Source organism: Miniopterus schreibersii (assembly GCF_964146895.1).
Source record: "Miniopterus schreibersii genome assembly, chromosome: 7".
NCBI lineage: Eukaryota > Metazoa > Chordata > Mammalia > Chiroptera > Miniopteridae > Miniopterus > Miniopterus schreibersii.
The window spans coordinates 12,320,362-12,344,919 of NC_138108.1; the positions used below are offsets into that span (position 1 = coordinate 12,320,362).

The window sequence follows — 24,558 nt, forward strand, 5'->3', positions numbered from 1 at the left end:
ACCCCCACCCCCTTATCCTTAGGCTGAGAGCTGGTGGTGGGGGGAGTGTTGGTGGTGCAGGTGGTGGGGGGCCTCTCTGCCTCTGATGGGCAGAAGGACAGACATACCGGAGCAGACCATTAGCTTGTGTCCTTCCCCATCAACAGGGCCCAGGCCTTGGTTCTACGGGTCAGTACACCCTCCCACCCCACTGCTCTCAGCCCCAGTTGAGTCCAGGAGCTGTGAGTGGAAGGAAGGCACCAGGAAGCTTGTTTCTTTTTTGGAGCCTCTCCTGCCCCTACCTCCACCCCCACACTGGGGTGAAAATTCTTCACCCCCTTAGTTGCTCAGCCTGAGTTTGAGGAGGGGGTAGTGGCAGGGGCCTGGGGAACAGGGAGGTATTGACCTAGAAAATGAAAAGAGCCGTGCTGGAGGAGAGTCCTGCCCTGAGTCCATCACTTTTATCCCTTCTGGACCCAATTTCAGTTTCTACCTGCTGCCGTCACTTCCTTCATAGCCCCCAGCCCCCACCCTGGAGGAAGCTGTGGCCTCTCCTTTCTCCCTTCTTCCCAGGTTCTGGAAGGTGTGTGTTGGGGTGGAGGTGCCTGAGTAGTGAGCAGGCAGGGTCTGGGGGCCACATGGTGAGGGTTAAAAGTCTTGAGGCCAGTTAGGGGCAGAGGGGGGCTGGAGAGGGTCGGCTGCTGCAGGAAGGGTTGGAGGTGGGAGCTGGAGACCCCTTCTTTGTAGGGACTCCGAGGCTGTCTTGGCAAAGGCATGCACCAGGGTCAGGAGGGCGAGGAAGTCATCCCTGGCCGAGGTTAATGTTGGTTTCTCAGAGAGTGATGGCTGGCTTGGGGGAGGGGGCTTCAGGCCGGGAATCCAGATGTGGCCTTTCCTGCCCCGTTCCCTGTTCCCAGCAGTCCCTGGGAGAGCCTCCTTTCTGCCCAGGCCAGCTCAGGCTGAGGACAGTTGTGGAAGGTCAGACTTGGGCAGTCAGGTGTACTTTGGGCAGAGAAGGGAAGGGTGGGGAGGGGGCTGGAATGAGAGGGTTTAGGTGGAGCTGGGACTCAGGTGTGGGGATGGGTCTGAGTAGTAGCTTGAAGGTGCCTGGAGCATCCTGCACAGAAGATACGTAGGTGGTTTGCTGGGCTGGGGTTGACATCTGTAAGGGGGATACTTGACCAAGTTCACTACCCAGGCCCTCCAGGCTCCTTCAACCGGCTCTGGAAGGCCCTTGGAGTGTGCTGGGGACTGGGGTGGGCAGTGAGGGAGCCCCGCAGTGGGAAGATGGCAGTTAGACTTCTAGGGGTGATGTGTAACTGTGGATGGAGAAAGGACCACGTCCGCTGAGGGATCATGGGAGAAGTGCTTCACCCCTGTGAGCCTCCGTTTCTCCATGGGCCAAATGAAGACAATGAAGGGGTTGCCAAGAGGTGGCATGAGTGCCCTACTGTGTTACTGCCCTCCCTCAGAGCGGGGAGAGGGTGCTGGGGACCCATGGCAGGTGCAGCTGCTGCCACTTTGGGCTTCTCTAAGCCCCTCCACTTGCTACTTTTCCTACTCTCTCTCCGGGTGCCATCCTAGCCCCTGTCCCTCCCCAGCTCTGTGGTGCAGCCTAGTGGGCACTTCTCTGAAGGGAATGGGAAGAGGCTGGTGGGAGTGGGCTGGCAGAGGGGTGCGCCTGGATGCCCATCGTGAGGGTGAACCAGAGTCCAGGGGAGTGTAGACTGGACAGATCTGGACACAGTCCTGGCCATGTCAAGGTTCTTGTCCTCTCCTCCAGCTGCCCAAGTTAGTGTACCAGCCACCTTCCTCCCTTCCAGGTGCGCCTTGGTGGGTGTCTGTGGCAGGGAGTATATAGACGACACCAATTACAGAAAGGGAGCTCTGAGATCCTGGAGACTTTCCCAAGGGGCTGTTTCTGCCCCAGAAGCACCTGGTGGTGGGAAGTGAGTGGACTTTGACACCAGACAGAGCGAGGCTCAAACCCCAGTTCCATCATTTACCAGGTGGGCAGCCTTGGGTAAAACACTTCTTTTTTGAGTCTCAGTTTTCTGATCTGTAAACTGGGGAGAATAATAGACATTTTATATGGCTGGGGTGGGGACAGAGATAATGTATGTTGAAAGACCAGGTACCCAGGCACATAGTAAGTGCTCAGTAAATGCTGCTCCCTCCCCTACTCTGAGACCTGCTGTTTGGCTCATGGGATACCCTGTATCACTGATCTCATGTGAGGGAAGGGCGTCCCTGGGATGGGTGTTGTGGGATAGGGCCCCACCTCTGAGGCTTCTGACTTCCCAGGGACTCTGCCCAGCTATACCAAGAACTGGCTGGATCTGGGGCCTCAGGGAGATAAATTGAGGCCTGATCTGGAAGAGATAGGTCTTGTGCCCCAGTGTGAGTGCTTGTGTGTCTATGTGTTCACATGTCCCTGGATGGGGACAGCTGCGAACGTTTCATCCAAGTAATCTATTTGTAGTGCATAGTTTTAACAAGCTCTAAGAATAAAAAGCACTTTATTAGCCGAGGAGCTAGGGATATATTATGCATAACTTGATTTTCTCGGCAATTGCTCCCATTTGCCATTACATATTCAAGTATGGCTTATTTAGAAAAATAATTACATGCCTTTTAATCGAGGCTTTTGGTGGTGTGCTGATGGAGTTAGAGCTGCAGGCTCTTCCTTCCAGGGGGGCTCGCTCTGTTCTTAGGAACTGGGAAGGGGTTTCTTAGGGCTGGGCTGAAAGAGCCACAAGGCAGGACTAGGGTAAGCACAGCCCTGTACCTCCCTGCCCCTTGCCCTGAGCAAGCCATGTGGCCTCGGGCTGGTCACTGGAATTTTCTGGACCTCTCAGAAGCTTGGATATAATCCTCTGAGGCCACTTCCAGCTGCAGACAATGGGGCGTTCTCTTCCCTGGAGTTGGTGTCCTTCCCAGGATGAAGCACACATTTTTGTCAGAAGGGTCCTCATGAACCTCCGGATCCCTGGGGTGTAGTTCCTGCCACATCCCCCCCAGTCTGACCCCTTGGCCCTGAACTCACTCTGTCAGGAGTGTCATTTGCCTGTGAGGGCTGTGTCCACCCAGGGCCTCCTGACCGTAGTTTTGGGAGCTAGGCTGCCTGGGTTGCATGTCATTCACTAAGGTCTGACATAAACCATCCTTTTGCAAAGTTTTTCAACTTTGCAAATACCGCACTGTTTCTCAGCAGCATCCAGAGGAAGTGGAGTATGCCGGCCGGGTGCAGCATGCCTGGGTTTCATCCTGGCCTCACCATTCGGTAGCTGTGTGACCTTAGGCAAATAGTTGACATCTCTGTGCCTCAGTTTCCCCACCTACCTATAGGGATGTTAGGATTTAAGTGAGCTAATGCACGTATGCATTTAGAATAGTGTCTCACTCAGTAAAAGCTCAAGAAATGATAGCTCTCATTATATCATGCACAAGTTCAAGGCTACGCAGTAAAGTAGAGTCAGGACTACAATCCTGGTCTCCTGCTTCCCCATCTAGGGCCATCCATTCTGGGAATACTTCAGGGCAGGTCACGCGGGGCCAGTGTGAATGGGGTCCTGAGAATGATGTGAAGGCCTTGGAAAGGCCGGCCTTCTGCGGGCGGCGTGCACAGTGTCAGAGCTCGGACTCTGAAGTGAGCCTGCCTGGGCCAAAGCCTGGCTCTGCCACTTTGTAGCAATGTGTGTGTGTGTGTGTGTGTGTGTGTAAGGTTATTTAACCCCTCTGAGCCTTACCTGTGTACACTTTCATTTGAACCTCACTGTAATTCTGTGATGGGGGTGGGGAGGGGATGACTGCCTCCAGTTTCCAGCCGTGGTGAAAGGGACCCCTGCCCCAGGCCACATGGCCTCTGGGTTCCTGAAAAGAGAAAGGGTGTAGGCTGGGCGCCTTGGTGCACTGGGTGAAGGGGATTTCTGGGGAGTAACCCAGGGATAGGGAACAGTGTTGGGGAAGGATTGCAACGAAGAAACCGTCCAGTCATTCAGCCATCTAAGCACTCACCCTGGACTGTCCACCCACCTCACAGATGATCATGGAGGGTGACTTCCTTCAGGAAGGTTACAGATGTTGGGCTGAGGCTGGTGGTTAAGATAAGATGGGTGTTACCAAGAGAGAACTTGTGGAGGTATTTAAAGGGGGACCTAACCTGGATTCGGGGAGAGGAGAGATATCAGGAAAGACCTCTCAGAGGTGAACTTTAAACTAGATCCAAAGATGAAGCTGAGAACTTGGAAGTCCAAGGGCAGGAAGTGAAAATAATTGAGGATGGCTACGCTGGGCTGAGCTGGCCAGTAGCTGGCCTGTGGACTGGTGATGTAACTGCTAGGTCTTCTTGAGATGGCTACTGACGGGCAGCTGCTGACAGACTGTGGGAAATGGTGGTTGTGCATGGTTAGGGACTTGGGACCTGCCTCAGGCAGACCTGGAGTTGAATCTTTGCTCTGTCTGCCTACCTGTGTGCCGTGTGTCCCAGAGCAAGCTCCTCTGCCTCATGTAGGATGTCGGGAGGAGTCAGGGAGAGAGCAGCACTAGCCTCTCGCCCTGGTGCCAGCCCATTAATGAGGCTCATAGTGTCCCCTTGCTGAGCCCTCCCTCTTCAGGAGATGATTTCACTTTTGGGCACAAAAAGGGACTTGGGACTTGAGGCTCAGAAATGCTGTGACGTGGTTTATGAAGGAGCCAAGGGGGAGAGAGAGTGAGAACAGGCTGGTGGGGAGAGATCATCCAGCTCAGGAACCAGTCACCAGATGGAATCCTGGGCTCCCAAGTCCCCATGTGCTCCTCTGTCACGTGGGAGGGACTCAGTGCTGCTCCTTGAGTGGAGATCTAGGGCTGCTTAAAGAGCTTTCTCCTCTGTCACATGATGCCAGCACCTGGTGTCTGTAGCTGGTGAAGGGGTGACCTCGTGTTCTCTCCCCTGAGGGCAGGTCAGTGGGAGTGGGTGCAATTATACAAGGGGACACGTGACCACAACTCCATTGGATTCACTCCTTCAGACTTGTTCTGGGACCATGCTGTTCTGGGACACAGGGGACATGGAGCAGAAGTACATGCAGACATGGGCTGCCCCGTGGGCTAGTGCAGCACGCACACAAAGAATGACAGCATGAAACACAGGCCTCGTCTAGCGAGCACTTGCTATGTGTCAGGTGCTAGTCCAGCTGCTTTTCAGGCATTGTCTCCTTTGATCCTCACAACAACCTATGGGTGTTACTATTATTAGCCCATTTAATAGATTAGTAAAGTGAGGCAGATGGGGGTTAAACAACTTGCCCAGGGTCACCTAGCTACTTGGGGGAGCAGGGGCAAGTCAGATTGCGTGGAAGGCTTTGATGGGGCCCCAAGAAGGTGCCACAGAAAGGAAGAGATGCCCAGGGACAGACATTAAGCCTGAATCATGAGGAAGTGACCAGACCAAGGTAAACTGAGGGACATTCTGCAAAACAGTTAACCTGGACTCTTCAAAACATCAATGTCATAAAAGAGAAATCAAAAGTTGGAGTGCTGCGTCTGGATTAAAGCTGATGAAAGAAACCTAGCAACTAATTATAATGCAGGATCTTGAGTGGGTCCTGAGTCCAAAATAAAAACCAAAACAAAGACCCAGCTATAATGGATCCTATTGGGGCAAGAGGAGAAATTAGAATATGAACTGAGTGTTAGATAGGGTATGGTCCTGGTGTCGAATTTCCTCCAGTGTGATGCTTGTATTGGGGTGAGGCAGGGGACAGAGCAGAGAAAGAGAGAGCAGGCAAAAGTGGCAAAATGTTAACCACTGGTGAATCCAGGCCAAGGGCATATGTGGATTCCTCTTTAAGGTTTTAACTTTTTGAAACAAAAAAAGAAGACAGTGGTGAGGAGAATGATTCTGACAGTGGTGGTGGTGAGGGGGTGGTATCTGGGAAGATCTTCCTGAGAGGATGAAGTTTGAATGAGGCCTTCGAGGATGCCTAGAAGTTTACAAGCTGAGGGGGGAGGAAGGGCATCCTGGGAAGAGGGAACAGCAGAGCAGAGGCTCAGAAGTGGATGTCTGGCAGGGAGTTGGGAAGTGGGGCATGGGGATTGAGATGGCAGGGTAGGCTGGGCATGGACCAAGGTTGCTTCCCCTGCTGGCTCCAGGGAATGCAGGTTTTCTCCTGGATGTATGGGTGGGCATGGGAGCATTTTGGGGTGAGTAGTGGTGTTAGCAACCTCAGAGAGCTGTGCTCCTTAGAGGCTGCATAGAGGCTATGTGGGGAAGAGGGGCCCAGTGTTGGGGAGTCTTCGAGGCTGTTGCAACAGCCCTAGGCAGAAATGACAAGGCCTCCAACAAGGGCACAGGAAGTGGAATGAAAGAGCCCAGGAGGGCCAAGAGATGTTTAGGAAGCAAAGCTCATAGAGTCTGGCAACGGGTTGGACTGGAGGGTGGAGGGTAGGGAGGAGTTGAGAGTGATTCAGAGTTTTCCACCCGGGGTGACCAAGAACACGCTCAGAACATTAGCTGGCTAGGGGATTATGTGGGGGGCAGGCGGGTAAGGAACTTTGGTGTGTATGTGAAGGCAAGAAGGGGTTGGGAGGAGCTTGCATTTGAGGTGCTCAGGGGACTCCCAGATGCCAGCCTACCTCCATTGGGAGTTCAAGCCTTCCCCATAGAAAGGATGGCTGATGCTAACCGGGTCCTGGAGTCCCAACCTGAGGAGATGAGACATGGAGGGGTGGAGGGCCAGGAAGGAGGGAGAAGGTGGAGCTGACCCTCCAGGTCTGTCGTAAGCCTGTGTTTTGGTGACTGTCTTTCACAAGGCTCACTGGCTCCCAGATCTCTGCCCTCTCACCACATGATCCAGGGATCCTAGTGTTGGGCACAGAGAGCCTAGTGGGGGCAGGGCTGGGGAAGTTCCTTGGAGAGGAGGCAGGAGCTCCTGAGCTGAAAGACTCAGGGTTATCATCCCCTCCACCCCCACCTCACCCCCACCCAGCTCTCCTCCCTATGGGGCAGGGAGGAACCAACAAACAGCCTTTCCCATCCCAGGGCCAAGGCCTCCTGCCAAGGCTGTCCAAGCCAGATGTGCCACACCCCTCTGGCTGGGACGTGCATCTGGCAGCCAGCTTGGCTGAGTGGAGGCTGGGAGGGAGAGGATCCCCCTGAGGGCCAGGAAAGCCCTCTGATGCTGAGTGGGCTTGTCACAGGGCCAGGGCCCTGGGCTTAGACGATGGAGCAGGATGACTTCTGGCCTGGGACCACTTTCCTCGTCTGTGCTCTGGCTCTGGAGGGAGGTGGGCATTGGAGAGACTGGGGAGCTCATTCTGTGGTAGTGCCTCCTCTGTTCCTGCATCTCCCCAGGACCACTAGGAGTTAATCCAGCAAGAAGGGGCTGGGGAGTGCTTCGTGAGGCTGTCTGCCACTTGTCAGGAAAAGGATAGTCACTGTCATAACAAGCCATGGAGGTTGGCATTTTCTGGACTTGTTCACACCCTCTGCCTGTACCTGCGAGTAGCCCTGGGCAAGGGCAGGATAGCTACCAGACCCCTGGTTTTCTTTCTGCTCAGGATTTTAACATGATTGTTGGGAAGTTCTCTCCCCTTGGGTCTAAGCATGCCTCCTTACAGCTCTCCCTGCTGGGCTTCGTTTTTCCTTTAGCAACTTCACAGACCTCTGCTGGAGCATTCTTGCAATGTCAGTCCCTTCAGATCTGAAGAGAAGAGGCTCACCCAATCTAGACATTCTCCACCCTCCTGAACCCTTCAGACCTGTGTGGGTGACTCTTTCAACAAGATCACTAGACACCCCCTTCTTTGCCTAGGAAAGCCAAGCTGGGCAGAGTCAAGGTTACAGCCTGGGGCCACTTGCTTGAGGGTGGCCCACTGGTCTTCTTTCTGCTCCCAGGATTCTCCAGCCCCTCATGGAATGGTGGTATCTCACTAGACACCCCACTTTCTATAAGTATCATCATGTCCTGCCCTCAGCTCCCCATCCCTCCATCTCAAACTGGCCCACTACCCTGCTCTGCCTACCCCTCATTTTCATTTGGGGACTATGAGGCCCAGAGAAGGCCACCGATGTTCTCAAGGCTGTTGGCCTGGAAAGCAGGTCTCTGGACTCCTTTCCTAGTGCTCCCTCTGCAGGAGAGCAGGATGGGGTGGGGGCCTGGGGCAGCAGTGTGCTGGGCCATTACCCAGGCGCTGCTGTGAGAGGCTGTGAGGGAGGCTGGAGAGTGCATTTGAAACCCTGTTTCTGCTCTCCAAGCCCATGCAGGGAGAGGTTTTGTAAACTCAGATTTTATGGGGTTGGGCAGACGATTCCCGGGCCCAGGGGAAAAGCCCAATGTTTGCTTGTCAGCATGGATGATTCTACTTGGTCCGCATCTGCTCACTGGGCGGCCAAGACCCTCTTTTGTGAGATTCCACTGCCCCAACTGTGCTTTGGGGAGGAGGCCTGTTTCCCTGGGCTTTGGGGGAAGGGCTGGATTTAGGGTGTAGGCAGAGAAGTCTGGGGTATAAGCTGGAATGGGGAGTTCTGCTTGACTTAGTGGGGTGGGAGAGGCAGGCTTGGAGGTGCCAGAATAAGACTGAGACAATCGGGCTGTAGGGCTTTCTGCCTCCCCACACAGGCCTTAAATTGAACCCCAAGTCCCCTCCCTATCCCTCCCCCATCCCTGGCCTGGGCTGCTGCGGTTGACATTGGGCTGGATCCCTCCCTAGAATGTCTGTGACAGATCACCCAAAGGCTGCCAGCTGGGAAAACAGGTGAGGTGAGACCTCAGAATGCAGGGACTTGCCTGCCCCTCCTTGTGGCATGGGGATACTGAGTGAGGTCCAGAGCTGGGCAGTGCTCTGCCCCCCCCCCCCCCCCCCCGCCCCATCAGCCACTTCAGGGGAAGCTGGAAGCACCACTCCTAAAAAACAACTCTCTGGAATCTCAGAACCCAGGCCCTGCTGCCTGGTCTAGCTACCCAGGGACACTGCTGGGCCCCTGGCACCCATACCTGTCTCTACCATCCTCTGCTCTCTCCACCTCTCCCTGGGATTTTACTCTGCTCCCTCCTGTCTTCCAGCATCTCTGCCTGCCTTTCTCTTTAAATTTTGAGACAATATCAAACTTCAGAAAAGTTGCAAATACAGTACAAAGACCTTTTTAAAAAATCCTCATCCGAGGATATGTTCATTTTTATTTTTTGTTTTTTATTTTTTGAATCCTCACCCGAGGACATGCTTAGAGAGAGGAAGAGATAGATAGATAAGTAGATAGAAACATTGATGTGAGAGAGAAACACTGATCGGTTGCTTCCCGTATGTGCCCCGACTGGAGATCGAACCCGCAACCCTTTTGGTGCAGGGAAGGACGCTCCCACCGAGCCACCAACCAGTGTGGGCCACCTTCCTCCTTGAGCTATTTGAGAGTAAGTTGCTGGCACGATGCCTACCACCCCTAAATACTTTCCTAATTTTCCTGCAAGGACATTCTCCTGCCTAACCCCACACAGCCATCCAGTCGGGAAACTGACACTGATGTGTGACTACCGTCTCAGCCCCAGGCCCCACTGAAGTGTGGCCGGTCATGTCCTTATGGCCAATGGCGTCCTTCCTGGCGTGGAAGGAATCAGTTCAGAATCGGCCGTTGCATTTGGCCGTGTTGTCCCTTCAGTCTCCTTCAGTCTGGAAAGCCACTCAGTCTTCCCTTGACTTTCACGACCTTGTCCCTTTTGAAGATTCCGAGCCCTGTAGTTGGTAGACCGCCCCTCAGTTTGGGTTGGGCTCCTTCCCTCTTGATTAGATGTGGCTTGTGTTTCTTCCACAGGAATGTCGCAGAAGCGACACTCATTCTCTGTACGTCCCCCCTCGGCGCACAATGCTGTTCATCCCATTACTGGCGATGTTAACTTTGATCCCTTGATTAAAGTGGAGTCTGCAGGAAAAGTTCCTCTTTCCCCTTGGTAATTTACAAGTATGATGTGGGGAGGTGCTTTGAGACTTGCAAATACTCTGTTCCTCATCTTACAATTTATTCAATTATTTCGCATATCAGAATGGGTTCATTTAGGCCATTCCTGTCATGTATTTTGATGCTCAGATCTTCCTGGATTTAGTCCTTGGGGGCCCCTTAAAGCTGGCTCCTGTGTCCTTTTGTCTGTCTGTCCCCCTTTGATTCTCGGGTTCCCTTTATAGTCTGCGTGTTTCTATCTAATCTACCACATTCTCTGTGTGGGCTTGTTGGTCTCTTTTTTGTCTCTGTCTTTATCTTGGTCTTTTTTCCCTCTCCATCCGATTCCCTGTGGCTTTTCTCTGTCTTCTCTCTGTCTGTCTCTTTCTCTGTCTCTGTTCACTCTGTCTTTGTCTTGTCTCTTCTCTCTCTCTGACTCTGCCTTTCTGTCTGTCTTTCATTTTCTCTCTTTTTCCCTCCATGTCTCTCATGGCTCAGTCTCTTTTCCCCAGGACTCACCACTACAGTGTCTTCATGCTGGTTGTGTGGGACACTGTCACTCTCTCTGCTCTGAACACACAAGTTGCCCAGGGCAGGGTGCAGGAGGGGGGCTTGGAAGAGCAGAACCCTTTCCCTGGAACTGTGGGGTCTGCAGTCGTGTCTTGGTATGTGTCTCTGTATGTGTCTTTGTGTGTACGGACGGACCTGTCAGAAAGCTCTGTGCCTGGGAGAGGGGAAGGAGGCAGCTGCCAGTCTGTGTTCTGCTGGCCCCTGCTGCTGGAGCAGGGGAATGAACCAGGTTAGACACCAGGTTAGAGTGAGCTCTTCAGAGAAGAATGGTGCCTGAAGCAGGGGTGACTCCTCTGGAGAGTCCCACGAATGGGGGACCTCCCCCAGTGGGTGCTTGGGCTGGTGACAGCAGGTGGGAGGAGCATGGTTCGAAGAAGCACAGGTACAGGGATTTGCTTCCAGCTCATAGCTCGAGGGGTTTGGTGCCCCACCTTGTGATGTCCAGAAGAGGAAACTGAGACTGATGGTATTGGTGTGTGTGTGGCCCAGGAGCTCATGATAGGTCAGAGAAGGCTTGGATTGCCCACCTGGCTCTCATCTCATGTGTGTGGTGGTGTAGTTTTAAATAGAATATTTAACATGTCAAGATTTTCCTAATGCAAATAACAGAAAATAAAAAATAAAGATGGAAGAAGGCTTCTGGGCTGGGGCAGGAGATGGTAGTGAGTGTGAGAGAGGAACTGAGGGACGTGGCATTCTGTGCACATGGGTAAAAATGTTAAGGGCTATCAACAATAGAATTAGCTCTATTCACCCAATGGAATACTATACAGCAATGAAAAAGAAGGAGCTACTGTTCTGTGTAACCAACCACATGGATGAAACTCACAGAATGGGAATGAGTGAAAGAAGCCAGACATGAGTACATACTGTACAATTCCATTTATATGAAGTTTAAAAATCTGTCTAAATGAATCTTTGGTGATAGGAGTCACAGTAGTCTTTTCCTTGGGGGGATAGTGACTGAGACGGCCACAGGGGGCCTCCTGGGGTGTGGTTACAATGGGGCATGCATGTGTAAAATTGTATCCAGCAATACATTTAAATGAGTGCACTTTGTTAATAAAGTAAATAAAAAAGTGATTAAGAAATCATGGAGCCCGGCCAGCATGGCTCAGTGGTTGAGCATTGACCCATGAACCAGGAGATCACAGTTTGATCCCAGGCTGTGGGCTTGATCCCCAGTGGGGGCTGTGTAGGAGGCAGCTAACTGATGATTCTCCTTCTCCCTTCCTCTCTCTGAAATAGATAAAAACATAAAAAAAAAGAAAAAAAGAAACCATGGAGGCGCCTGGGATCCCCAGATGCTGGGGTCTCCAGTTGTTACCTGGGCCTCAGTACATTGACCCCCCCGGGAGTCTGGGTCACACCCACAGCTTTCACTTTCCCTGGGCGCCTCCGCTCAGAAATGGGCTCAGGCCTTTCACACCCAAAGGGGCGCTTGCCTCTCCTTTTCCTTAGTCCTTACCTATGTCTTCCATAGCGCCCCCCAACTCCTATCCTGGGACACCAGCCTGCTGCCTAAGCCTGATCATTGTGCCTTTCCTCCCACAGCCAGAGGATCTGGAGGCCCCCAAGACTCACCACTTCAAGGTGAAGACCTTCAAGAAGGTGAAGCCCTGTGGCATCTGCCGGCAGGTCATCACCCGGGAGGGCTGCACCTGCAAAGGTGAGCAGCTGATGAGGGGGATGGGAGCACATCTTCAATGGGAATGAGGTGGCCAGGGGACTTGGCTTTGCGGATGTCCTTGGGGTCCTGACCTGGTGCTGGTTCTCATTTGGGGGGTGATGCAGAGCACACCAGATGGCAAGCCTGTGGATGTGTGTAGCTGGCACATGGCAGGTGAGAGGTGGCATGGAAATGGCACATAGCCTGTGTGTGGATGACCAGTGTAACATGAGCGGATGGCATGAAGAAAATATATGGATGGCATACAGATAGCCTGTGAACGGCATGTGGAAAGTGTATAAATAGTATGTGGTGGCACGTGAAGGCCATGTGGATGACACATGGAGGTGGTTTGGTTGGCATGTGGGAGGTGTGAGGAAGGTGTGTGAGTGTTGTGTGCCTGGCACCGGGAGTGTTACAAGAATGCCAAGCCACGGTCCTTTCCTTGTGGCAGCTTAGGGGTGAGTTTAAGAGGCCCCAAGTCAGACTTGAGGGAGGGCCTGCTGGTTGCCAGGCTTTTTCATTGTTCTTATGTGCCTGGGTTTTGGCTGTCACTGATGCCTGAGTTGGTGTCTTGTGCCACACCACACAGTGAACTCAGCAGGAGGTCCCTACACCCAATCTCAATGACTGACACCATCACCTACCGAGCTGCCCCACCACATGCCTCCCTCTCCTTCACCCCCACCTCCCATTAGTCGCTTGAGTCACTGAGCTTCTCTGTAGCCATTTCAGGCTGCTGGCATTTCTTATCTGGAAGACTGACTGCAGCCCTTTGCCTCCTATTTCCGGACCCACCCTCTCCAATCCTACAGCGGGACTCAATGTAGACCTAGTTATGTCAGTTCCCTGGTAAAGCCTTGGGAGCCCCCACTACCTCCAGACAAAGTACAGACCCCTTCCCATGGCTGAGAAGCCTGGCAGGACCTACCCCTTGCCAGCTCTCTGGCCCATCTCTTCCCATCCCCCAAGTCCACACTCAAACCAGCTGCACCTTGCACAGTTCCCAAAATACCAAGTATGTCAGGTATGCCAGAGGAGCCCGACTCCTGCCTGCCCTGGAACCTTTACTCCACTTGGACTCTCTCCTTCCTTCCCTTCATGCTAGCTGGGCAGCTGGGCAGCAGAGCCTAGTGAACAACTGTTGAAGCACTTAATATTAGACGGCTTGCATGCATAGCCTTATATACTGCTCATGGCATCTGTTTTACAGATGAGGAAACCAAGGCTCAGAGTAAGAAAGTCTGTTGGCAAGGCACACAGCTGGCGGGGTTTCCAGGGTGTGTGCTCTCTGGAGGAGGGATGGCTTCTGGACCAGGAGTTTCAGCTGGGTGTTGGAAGGTGGAGTGGGTGGATGGAAGTGTGTGAGTGAGTAAGTGTGTGTGTGACTGTGCATGTGGAGGGCATCCAGGCAAGGCCTGCTATAGGTGTAGGGCGGAGAAGGGCTTAGTTTAGGGGGTTAATGGGAAGTTTTGCAATACCAAAATCAGCCACATGGTGTCGCCCTCCTCCTAAGAGTTCTGGCTGGGTCAGGCGGTGGTTTAGGGTGGGAGCCCCAAGTCTGGAAGGAATTGCTGAGGGCGGGTTTTTGTATTTTGCTTGCATCACTACCCCACCCTGAGAACCTGCTGAAGTTAGCCCCTGACCCTCCCCTAGTTCCTTCCTTCCCTAGTGTGCCTTCCTTTCACCCCAGTGACCCCCACCGCTGCTCTGAAAGGAGGCAGCAAGGGGTGGGGTAGAAGGAAGTCCCAGCACACTCATTGTGAGACCTTGCGCACATTCCTGGCCTTATGTTCTGTGATTATCTGCGGTCCTAGGCTCCCCAGTTGACCTGGCTTGAGGGCCCGGGTTGAGGAGGGAATTTGACCCCATGCGAATGGAAGGCTTCCAAGGTGAGCAGGGGTGACCCCGGTTTCACCTGGTTCTGCCAGGTGTGAACCCGGAGTGGAGGTCAGGTGGCCAGTGGGCTGCCAGGCTGGTTTGGCAGCTCTGGGTGAGTTAGTGAGAAGAGGGAAGAAAGCCAAGGCCACACTCCAGAGGCACCACTAGGTGTCAGGACTGGGCCACGGAAGGACCAGGGTCAGCCGAACAAGGTAGGGAGAAAGGCTCCTGGCTTCACAGGCCAGGCGCGCATCCTCAGCAAGAAGGTGGGTTGCCAAGCCTGGGGGCAGGGTTGGGCCCACTTGGGCTTACTGGTGGGAGCTGCAGGAGTGGGCCAACTCTCTGTGCTTCGGAACCAGGAGGTGGTGGTGGCAGGAGATGGATAGACCCCCTTATCCCTCACTCCCTCCGTCCACCCATCCAGGGCTATGAGGTACAGGGGGTTCCCTGGTTGAGGGGCAATTGTATTTACCAAGCCCAACCCAAAGAGTTCATTGGTTCCTCTTCCAGTCTTCAAGTCTTGGGCTATAACATGGTGACCCTCTGGATTGTCAGCCAGGGGTGATGGGTGGTGTTGGGCGTATAGAATGTTAAGCCTCTGGACTCACAGTCTCCACCATGCTGAGGGAAATTCTGCTGCAGGCTGGGGGCAGTGAGGACACTTTCCTAGGTCTAGAGAGGCTGGGGATTTATCCCGTCCCCTCTGGCCACCCTGCTCTCTAACCTCGATGGTTCTGGCCACTTCTCATCCTCCTGTATTTCACTGTTTCATGCAATACGGCTGTGGGGGTGGGGAGCGAGACAGGGGTGGGGGAAGGAGTTGGGGAACCTGGAGTCCAGTCCTCATTCTGGGGACTCAAGGACCGCGAGGCAGACTAAGAACTGAGGTGGTGAGATGTGTGGGTGTAAGTGTGACAGATATATAGGCGAAGAGGTCACCATGAGACCTTGGCCAGCCTGCTACCTCACTGAGCCTGTTTCCTCCCATAGACCACTGGGTTAATTATAAACCCTGTCCCGTGTCTCGCAGGGGGTTACTTCGGGGAACACCAAGACTGTGTGGTCATAAACGAGTACTAGTGTGAGGGAGGCAGAGATGGATGAGACAACGGCAGAAGAGACCCAGGGCCTCTCTCAGTGACCCGGGCTCTATTTCTGGCCTTGCCACTCACACAGCTGTTGTGAATTCAGATAAGTCACTTCGCTGCTCAGGCCTCAGTTTCCTCATCTATAGATAAGGGGCTGGACCGAGAATGCTCACTGAGGCCCGGACAGCGGGAGGGCCTGGAAAGCCCCCTTGCTGGAGTCTGCAAAGGCTGGATAACTCTTCCAGTGCAGGCGCTGCCTCACCTGCGTGAACGTGAGCATCCATCTGACGGTGACGAACTGAGCGCCCTCTATGCTGGATGCTGTGTCAGGTACCGGTGCCAAGACCCAGCCCCTGGGAAGACAGACATGCCGCCAGACTATCTCAGAACATGGTGGTAAAGCTGACACAGAGGTGTGTGTGAGAGGCTGTCTCTGACTTAGCAGAGATTTTCCTGTCATGCTTCAGCAGGGAAGGCATATGTAGGCTGGGTCTTGAGGGATGTCTAGGAGTTCCTTACTTCAAACAGTGGGTTTCCCACAGGTCCCTGGGGGCAGTGCTCTAAGGAGTGTAGAGCTTTGCCCAAGGGCTCTAGCCTCCTGATAGGCTGTAACCTAAGAGAAGAGACCAGAATACCAGCTCTAGAGCCCAAGGGCTGCCATCTGGACCTGGACTGAGGCCCAGACTTAGACAACTTCCCTTCTTATGCCTCTGGTCAGCCTTGAAGGCGGGGGCAGTTTCCTCAGAGTGGGATGCATCTCAGGAGGGCAATCCAGCCCTTAATGGGGCACGTCTACCCAGAAGCCCTCACTGGTTAGATTTGGAGAAACTTTGGTTCAGGAGCTCTTTCTCCTGTGTTACTTTACTGGAGATCCCAGATTCTCCCCTGTGTCTGAGGACCTCCTTGGAGTCATCAGAGGCAGCCTTGCTGTGTGACCTTGGGTGAGACACTTAACCTCTCTGGACTTGACTTTCCCATTTCTCTAAATGTGGGGCTGGACTAGATCAGAGGTTCTAAAGGGGTTTCAGAGGAGCTGTGTTGTTCTTTGAAGCTACTTTAGAGGCCTGAGAGGGTAGGAAAAGGGGAAATCCAAGGAAAGGTTTAAGGGGCTGAGAACTTGAGACCCCGGCACACTTCAACCAAAGCAGTTCTGGCTTTAGGAGTTAAATATATCTAGAGGCAGGATGGTATGGTGGTCTTGCACTTGGCTCAGAAGTCCTGGATTCAAATCCCAGCTTTGCCCCTTACTAGTAAGAACTTAGGCGAATTGCTTCACCTCTCTGAGCTTTGTTCACCTCACTTTTAAAATAGGACACACAGCAAAACTCCTTCCTTGGGTAACTTCAGGGATTAAATGAAATAATAGATATAAAGTGCTCAGAACAGAGCCTAGCATTTAACAAGCATTAAATAAATATTAACCAGTATCATTGAGATTCCACATAAGAGTTCATCCGCATTAGTGTTAGGCTGCAAAAACAAAAGTTTGAAAACCACTGGATGAGATGATCTAAAGGCTTCTTCTTGTTACAACTTCAGAACCAAACCATGCCCACTCCCCCGAGACACCTTGTAACAGTCAGAGTTCTGCAGAGAAACTTAACCAACAGGATGTGTGGATGGATGGGTGGATGGATAGATATTTATTATAAGGAATTTGCTCATGCAGTTGTGGAGGAGTGGCAAGTCCAAAATCTGCAGGGTAGGCCGTTAGGCTGGGGAGCCAGGGAAGAGTTGCTGTTTGAGTCCGAAACCAGCCTGTTGGCAGAATTCCCTCTTGCTTGGGAGATCAGACTTTGTTGTATACAGGCCTTCAACTAACTAGACGAGGCCCACCCACATTATGGAAGGTAATAGCTTCACTCAATGTCTGCTGATTTATTTGTTTATTTTTAAATATATTTTTATTGATTTCAGAGAGAGGAAAGGAGAGGGAGAGAGAGATGGAAACTTCAATGATGAGTCATTGATCGGCTGCCTCCTACATGCCCCTGACTGGGGATCGAGCCCGCAACCTGGGCATGTGCCCTGACCAGGAATCGAACCCACATCGCCTGGATCCTAGGTTGACGCTCAACCGCTGAGCCACGACCGGCCGAGCTTTGTCTGCTGATTTAAATGTTAATCTTATATATAGGAAAAAAACCTTCACAGAAACATCTAGGAAAATGTTGAACAAATATCTGGTACCATGGCCTAGCCAAGATGACACATGATATAGGCAATTACACACCTCCAGGCCAGGCTGGGAGGCCTTGTGGGCAGGTGGGCAGCTGGGTGGGTCTCTCTGCCAGCCAGGGAAGGAGCTGCAGTGGGCTGGGAGTGTGGGCCTTTATCTCCAGGGTCAGGTGCACACCGAGGCTCTGTGCTCATTTTCTGACCCGAGGCCAGGAGGAAAAGGCCATTTAGATCCCAACAATGTTGGCTTCCTGTGTTCCCGAGAGGCAGGAAGCCACTTCAGGACAGAGTATGCGAAGTCCAGTGAGGCAGAAGCTGGCCAAAAGCTGGGGTTGGGGGTGGAGTTCTCAGCCCACCAGGTAACCTACAGACCCCTCCTCACGATGGGGCTCTCAGCTCCCTCTCAGGCCACCTGCTGTGCTCTGCTGTATGAGGGCAGTGTTGATACCCAGGGCTCCATGGAGTTTTGGTTTGACAGGGTCGCTCCCTAGGGGGCTTCGTCTTGCAGGGTCACTATCTTAAGAGCCACTGCCTTCCTTTGGAGCTGGGGATGGCCACGGTCCACTCCAGAGGGGTTGATCCTGAGATGTGTGTCCAGGGAAGACTCAGGCATCTGCGGGATGCCAGGAAGAGGAGGTGGGCTTTTCTGCCCTGGCTTGTCCACCCCCGACGAGGAATGGTACCTTGTGCAGTGGGCCTCCCTCTCACCTGAAACCAGGGTTTCCTCAACAGCATTTGGGTTTTCGGGATTGGAACCTGGGTTTCCTTCTTTTTTGCTTGGAGGGAAGATGTGGGAGGAGGGAGGTAGTGACTGTGTTGGAGAGATTGGCTGGGTTAGCACAGGCTCTCACAGCTGGGAGAAGGTGTGGAGACCATTGGTTCCAGGGGTGGGAAAGCAAGGCCTTCAGGGGTAACGCAGGCAAATAAGTGTGAGAGAGCAGGCGTGGGGGAGACCCCAGTGCTGCTCTGTGAAAGGCATCCCAACTAAGAAAGTAAGTCTTGGTGTTTTAAACGTTGAGCCAGCTGATGAAGAAGACAAGGGTGCAGGTGGAGGTGCCAGTTGACTGCCTTACTTTTTAAGCTAGAGTCTGAGACCCAGAGACAGGGATTGACTTGCTTCAAGTCACACAGCTATGTGCAGCAGTCAGGCCTGGAACCCAGCTCCCCTGATTAGGAGATGGCGGCTCTTCTGTGTAATAATAATGCTGACAACGAACATTAGGAAGATGCCACTGTTAACAGCAAACTCTCATAGAGAGCAGACTCTGGGCCAACTGCATATATTAACTCATTTAATTCTCACGACAACCTTGTGAGGTAAATGCTATTATGACCCCTGTTGTATAGATGTGAAAATGAAGCTCAGAGAGGTTAAGTAACTTGCCCCAGCTCACTGAGCTAGGCACGACCTGCATCTGAGCTGAGAGCCAGTCTCCATGCAGCCAGCATGTAAGTGGGTAGATGGATCAGTGGCTGAATGGATGAAGGATTAATTAATTCCCTTAGTCTCCCCACCCCCTTACCAGGCTTCAGCGTAAGTGGTGTTTGTACTGAAGCACTCGGGAAGCACTGGCCATGGTCCTTACTTGCCCTCTCTCAGCAGGGGCTGGAGCTGAACGAAGTGGGGCTCACCCACCCTCACTGGTATCTGCTCCACTGTCTCCACAATGTCAGCTCTGCTCTCAGGGGATCAGACTGGAGAGAATCCTTCCAGTTTGAAATTTACTGCATATTTCTTGAGTCTCACCTGTATGTCGGACCCTGAGCTAAGGGGAAGGGGCAGGATTTGAAGCTGCAAAGTTGAACAGATCTCCCTTTCTGCCTTAGAGCAGCAGTTGGGTGTGAGGGAGACAAATCATAAAGGATTACTTAGTTCTCCCAGGCGCCGAGAGCTTTCCAAGGGGTGTGAGCTGAGGGTAATGGGAGCACAGAGGAGGGAGGGACCATCTTTGAATGCCTGACTGTCCAGAGAAGACATTTTGAACTGGGCGTTGGAGGATGTTTATGAGTCTGCTTTTTGCAGATTAAAAGTTCATTTGGGGAGCTTGGTGTGGCAGGAACAGATCTCTTTTGGGGCAGCATATGGAGGTGGAGGCAAGACCAGGCCATGCAGGGCCCTGTAAGTATGCTGAGGAGCTGGACAGAGTCCTCTAAGCAGCGGTGATAAGATCAGTTTGCACTTGAGAATGGTCTGTGACTCTGGATTGAAGGAAGACAAGGCTGGTGGAAGGATAATTGGTCTGGACTGGTACAGTGGTGGGCTGGGGAGGAAGGTTGAGGTTCAAAAGCCTCTTTGGAGTTACTTTCTGCGCCACAATGACTAAGTGCTTGGTAGGGTGAGGAAAGGGAAGGAGTTAGAGAAAGGAGCACGCAGGTACCCAGGGAGCAAGGAGGGACCCAGGAGATGGCCTCTGTTCTCAGTTCCCAGCATTATCTTTTGTCCTCTTGCTTTCTGAGGGATCCTGTGCTCTGATTTCTGCCTTAGTTACCTGTAGCTGTGTAACGAATCACCCCAAAACTTAGCAGTTTAAGACAAATACACAATTATGACCTTACATAGTTTCTCTGAGTCAGGGATTCATGAGTGACTTAGATGGCTGGTTTGGACTCTGGGTGTCTCATGAAGTTGCAGTCAAGACATCAGCTGGGGCTGCAGTCATCTGAAGACCTTACTGGGGCTGGGGGATTCATTTCCAAGGGGGCTCTGTCATGTGCCAGCCAAGTTGGTGCTGGGTGGTGGCAGGAGTTCTCTGCTGTCCACCGTGTAGCCATCTCCCTATGGCTGCTTGAGTGTCTTCACAACATGATAATTGGCTTCCCCCAGAGCGAGTCATCCAGGAGACCAAGGCTGAAGCCACAATGCCTTTGATGACAGCCTCAGAAGTCACTTGTCATCATTTCTCAAATATCCAAATGTGTACATAAATGAACCCTATTCATCGTGGGAGGGGACCATAGATGGGTGTGCATACCAGAAGGTGAGAAACACCAGGGCCACCCTGGAGGCTGACTGCCACTGTTTCCCTTTCTGTAACACATGTGAATATGCCATTGACTTGGGAAGTGAGAAGCCAGCAGAACGGCAGGGCCAAGTTTCAAATTTCAGCAGGAGGATGCACATTGGAGAGCAGGAAATACTGCCCTATGGGAGAAGACCTGAGAGAGTTGACTAAGATGTAAAGGTGCCTTCCCTGGAGGGGACCCAGGGCAAGAGAGCCTCCTGGGGGTTGGGGACAAGTGCTTCTGAAGGTATAAAATCTATCCTCCAGGGCTTGGCCACACCTGCCACTTGACTTCAGTTTGCTGAGCTTCTGTCTTCTGGACTGCGGGCTGGGGGAAGTCTTTCCTCACTCCCGCTTTCAAGGACAAGCTCTGCATTCCAGCTCCCAGGGGCCACTCAGCCCATCGTACTGCGATTGCCCAATGATTTCTCCACCTGCCCTCCATTCAAGGGCACTTGTTGAGTGTCTGCCCACTGTGTTTCAGGCAGGGCTGCCCTGTATGGTCACGTAGGCCATTCAATGCCAAAGGCATCTACCCAGGAGAGCCTTGGAATCAGCCCATGCTTTGCTCACCAAGCCATGAACCCAGGCACGAGGCTGGGTCCAAATGGAGGAAAAGCACCTTCTTGCTGTTCCCACAAAGACACTTGACTCACCTGTGTGTCCATACAGCTGGTCTACCCAGAGGGTGGGACCTTTTTCTTATCTGCACAAAGATAATGCCGTTTGGTGCTGTGGGCCTGGAGCAGACACTGTTCCAGGTACTGGGATATGGTGTGAGTGAGACAGGCATGTTCCTGCCCTCATGAGTCTAGTGTGGGGAGTTATACTATACATATATGAATGGGAATTACCCCAAATGACTTCTGACTGTGAGCTGTGGTAAGAAAGAAGTGATCATGGTACTGCTGATAAAGAATAGTGGGGAAGCCTACTTGGGTGATCAGGGAAAGCCTCTTTGAGGAGATGGCTTTCAGGGGCTTCCAGAAGTAGAAGAAGGATTTGGCTTGGTGAACAATGAAGAGCTGGGCTGAGGGAGAGCATTCCAGGCAGCTGGAACAGCAAGTGCCAAGGCCCTGAGGTAGGAAAGAGCTTAGTGCATTGGGAAGATCAAGTCCCGGCTTCCATTGTGCTCCTTGTGTCTAAACTGGGGTTGGGAGGCCCAGAGTGGACACTTAGGGATGCCTTTGTGGTTGAATGTGAGATGTCGGGGAGAGGGCTGTGGCTCAGGAAAAAAGTGTAGTGGTAGGCATGATTAAATGGGGTGCACACAAACTCCAGGGGAGCTCTTCAGTCAGGTCCAACTCAGCCAACATCTAAGCCTCTACCCAGTACTAGGCACTGTGTGTGTGTATGTGATGGGGGGAGGGGTCCTTCTCTTGAAGGAGCCCACAACTGTAGGAAGCAAGGTGGTGTGTATTCTGTGAATACTTGCAAGAAGTTGGGGAATAGTGAGCGAGGCCTCCAGGGGAGGCCCCAGGACTTATCCTGGAAGACCTGGGGTTTGATGAGAGGAGGAAGGGGAGAGGTCCCTCTGCCTGGAGGCAGTGGCCGGGTGGGAACCCGCCTGGCTGGGAGGGCCTTCCAAGCTCAGGCCACAAGGCCTGAGGCTTTCTCAATTCCACATTCCAGGGCCAGAAAAGAAGGCACAGGGGGTGTGGCTGCTGCCAGAGTGGAAACACCTCCTGGAGGGGCGCTGCCACCTGGGGCAGTGGGGGTATGGGAGAGAGAGAAGCAGAAAAGCTAGCCAGATGGGCATGACTTGGGTGGCTGTGGGTGGCTACGTCCTGACGTGGCCAGGGGTGGAGAAGTCCCTGAGCTGGGCTGGCCGGGGTCAGGAAAGCCTTGCTCAGCTCTGGCTGAGTCATAGGCCTGAGCTAGGTTTTGGGGCCAGGATTAGGTTTTGGGAGAAGGTCCCAGGGTAGGCCAGGGGCCAAGGTCACATCCCAGACTCCATCCAGTGTGCCTCCCAGCTTTCCCCCTAACCCCCACTCCCACAGACAAACCAGAGGCCTTAGTGTGGGGAGCCCCGGAGCCTCTTCCGGTAGCTCTGGGCCTTCATCTGTGCCTCAGTGTCTCCTTCATTCTGCTGAGAACCAGGCTGGCTCAAAGCTGGAAACGGGCTGGGGGGACTGTAGATCCAAGAGGCTGGGACACCTGGTGTAGCCAGGGGCTGTGGTTGCCCAGGATTCGGGGTCAGGGCAGCTCTCCTGCCTGCCCCTCCCCAGGGCCCCCAGCCCACCTGCCTCAACAGGTACTGGGCAGCCAATAAGGCCAAGTCAGCGCAGAAGTGCAGCTCAGGGACTCCTCACCCCATCTGTGGGACCTGGTGGGAGGACCACCAAGCCCCTGGGTGGAGGGCCCTGGGGGTGGGGCGGGCAGGGCTGGGACATTCCAGGCTGAGGGAACCCCTTAGGAAATTTGATTCCAGCCTCTGGTAGTGGGAGGGAGGAGCAAGTCCTGTGTGTGTGTGTGTGTGTGTGTGTGTGTTTCAAGTCATGCTATGTGAGCATTTGTCCACATGTCTGTGTCTGAGGGTCTGCTATGAAATTGTGTGTGTGTTGGTCATGGCTATGTGTGCATGTATGGCTGAATGTATGGGTGTAGTATGGGTGTAAGTGGTTATGAGTGTCTGTGTGTGCATATGGGTGTAAATGTGTATGTGTGTGTGCACAGGTCCTCTTCTGCACCATGAATTGGGTCTGTGTGACTCTGGGGGTGAGTGCGTGTGATGGTGGCTCCCCGGTGCCGGCTGCCTGCTGGGTGTGTGTGTAAGGGGAGAAGGCCCCTCTTATTCCTTGGGCGGGTGGCGGCTGGCGTGGGGCCTGGGTCCGGGCCACCTCTGCCCCTGGCGAGGATCCAGCAGGGGACTAGGTCCCCTCCCCTCCCCCTGCTCCTTCTATCTTCCCGCGCGCGCCTGAGGGGCTCCGGCCGCGGGGCCGGGCGCCTGCCCAGCCCACGGGTCCGCGTCCCGGCGTTCCCGCCCCGCAGGCCGGGAGCTGCGGCGGCCGCCCCCCTTCGCCCCTCCGCCCTCTCCTCCCCGCGTCCCTCCTTCCCTCCTCTCCGAGCGCGATTGCGGGCGGGGTGGGAGGAGATTTCACCGGAGTTTCCATTTCATACCTCGCGGCTAAACTTTCTTTCTGTGTCTCGCCCTCTTGCAGTCTGCAGCTTCTCCTGTCATCGGAAATGCCAGGCTAAGGTAAGGGGCCGCGGTCCCCGCGGGGGGTAGGGATGGGACGCACTCGGGGTCCCCGGGCTGGAATGGGGGGCGCCGGTGGGGCGGGGCGGTGCTGGGGTCGTCCCCTCCTCCTCTCTTTGTTTATGCAAAGCTTTGGGGCAGGAGCGGGCTCGGGTCAAGGTGAAGGGGATGGCCTGGGGCCGGGCGGGGGAGCGAGATGAATCTGGGTGCGGGGCTCGGTGCGCAGCCTCGTGGCTGCGGGAGGTTGCTGGTGGGGACTGAGCTCCGAGAGAGGGGCCTTCGAAGGTATTTCCCCTAGTTCTCAAGGGGGGTGGGGGCGTCGAGGGGGAGGGGATGCCTTTCAATTATTCTGAATGCCGCGCAGAGCCCAGGTTGGTCGGATTTGGGCGGTTTAAAAAAACTCGGGATGGGATCACAGCCACCAGACCCTGGAGGGAAAGGGGATAGTTGGGGACGTGAGATGAGGTGGAAAGGGGTTGGAGGTCAAAGTCGCGCTGGTCCTGGAATCTCCTGAAGGACCATCCTCTTCTTTTTATTGGTCAGGCCCTGCTTTGGTCCTCAGTTTCCCCATCAGTGTTTCCTGGCTGGTGGGAGAGGAAAACTAGAAGACCAGAGGGATTGGTGGGTCCTGGTTGGCCAGGCTGGCTGGACCCCTGGGCATCCTCTAGGGCCAAGACGGAGGCTTGAGGGAGCAGCTGGTGGTGGCTTCTTAAAGTAATGGGGGGATGGATTATGATGGATTATTTGGGGAGGAAAGTAGCTCTCTGGAGGTGGAAATACTTGGCCTTAACCTTTCATATGCAGCCAATCTCTGCACTGTCCCTATTATTGCTTATATCTCTTGTGTTATTAGCTGGATGACCTTGGGCAAGTAACTTCTCAGCCTCTGTTTCATCCTCAAGGATGCAGGAATAAAAAAAGGTTGTTATGGGGATGAGATGGGATAATGTGTGTGAAGTGTCCAGCACAGTGCCTGACACATGTTGGGCACTCAGAAACATAGCAATGAGTTATTATCAATTGGTAGCTCCGAGGGCCAAGTGTTACCATAGAGAAGGGTGCTGATGGAGCAGGCAGGT

At 53.5% G+C, this 24,558-nt stretch overlaps 1 protein-coding gene across 6 annotated transcripts in view; it reads left to right on the forward strand.

Annotated features, from left to right (window-relative positions):
- TNS1 (tensin 1) overlaps positions 1-24,558 on the forward strand; it is a 215,060-nt gene that overhangs the window by 31,302 nt on the left and 159,200 nt on the right. For all 6 annotated transcript variants that reach the window (XM_081143015.1, XM_081143016.1, XM_081143018.1 and 3 more), the window contains exons 2-3: positions 12,017-12,131; positions 23,442-23,479. In XM_081143015.1, the coding sequence (XP_080999141.1) occupies positions 12,017-12,131; positions 23,442-23,479 (153 nt within the window). The remainder of the gene's footprint in view (positions 1-12,016; positions 12,132-23,441; positions 23,480-24,558) is intronic.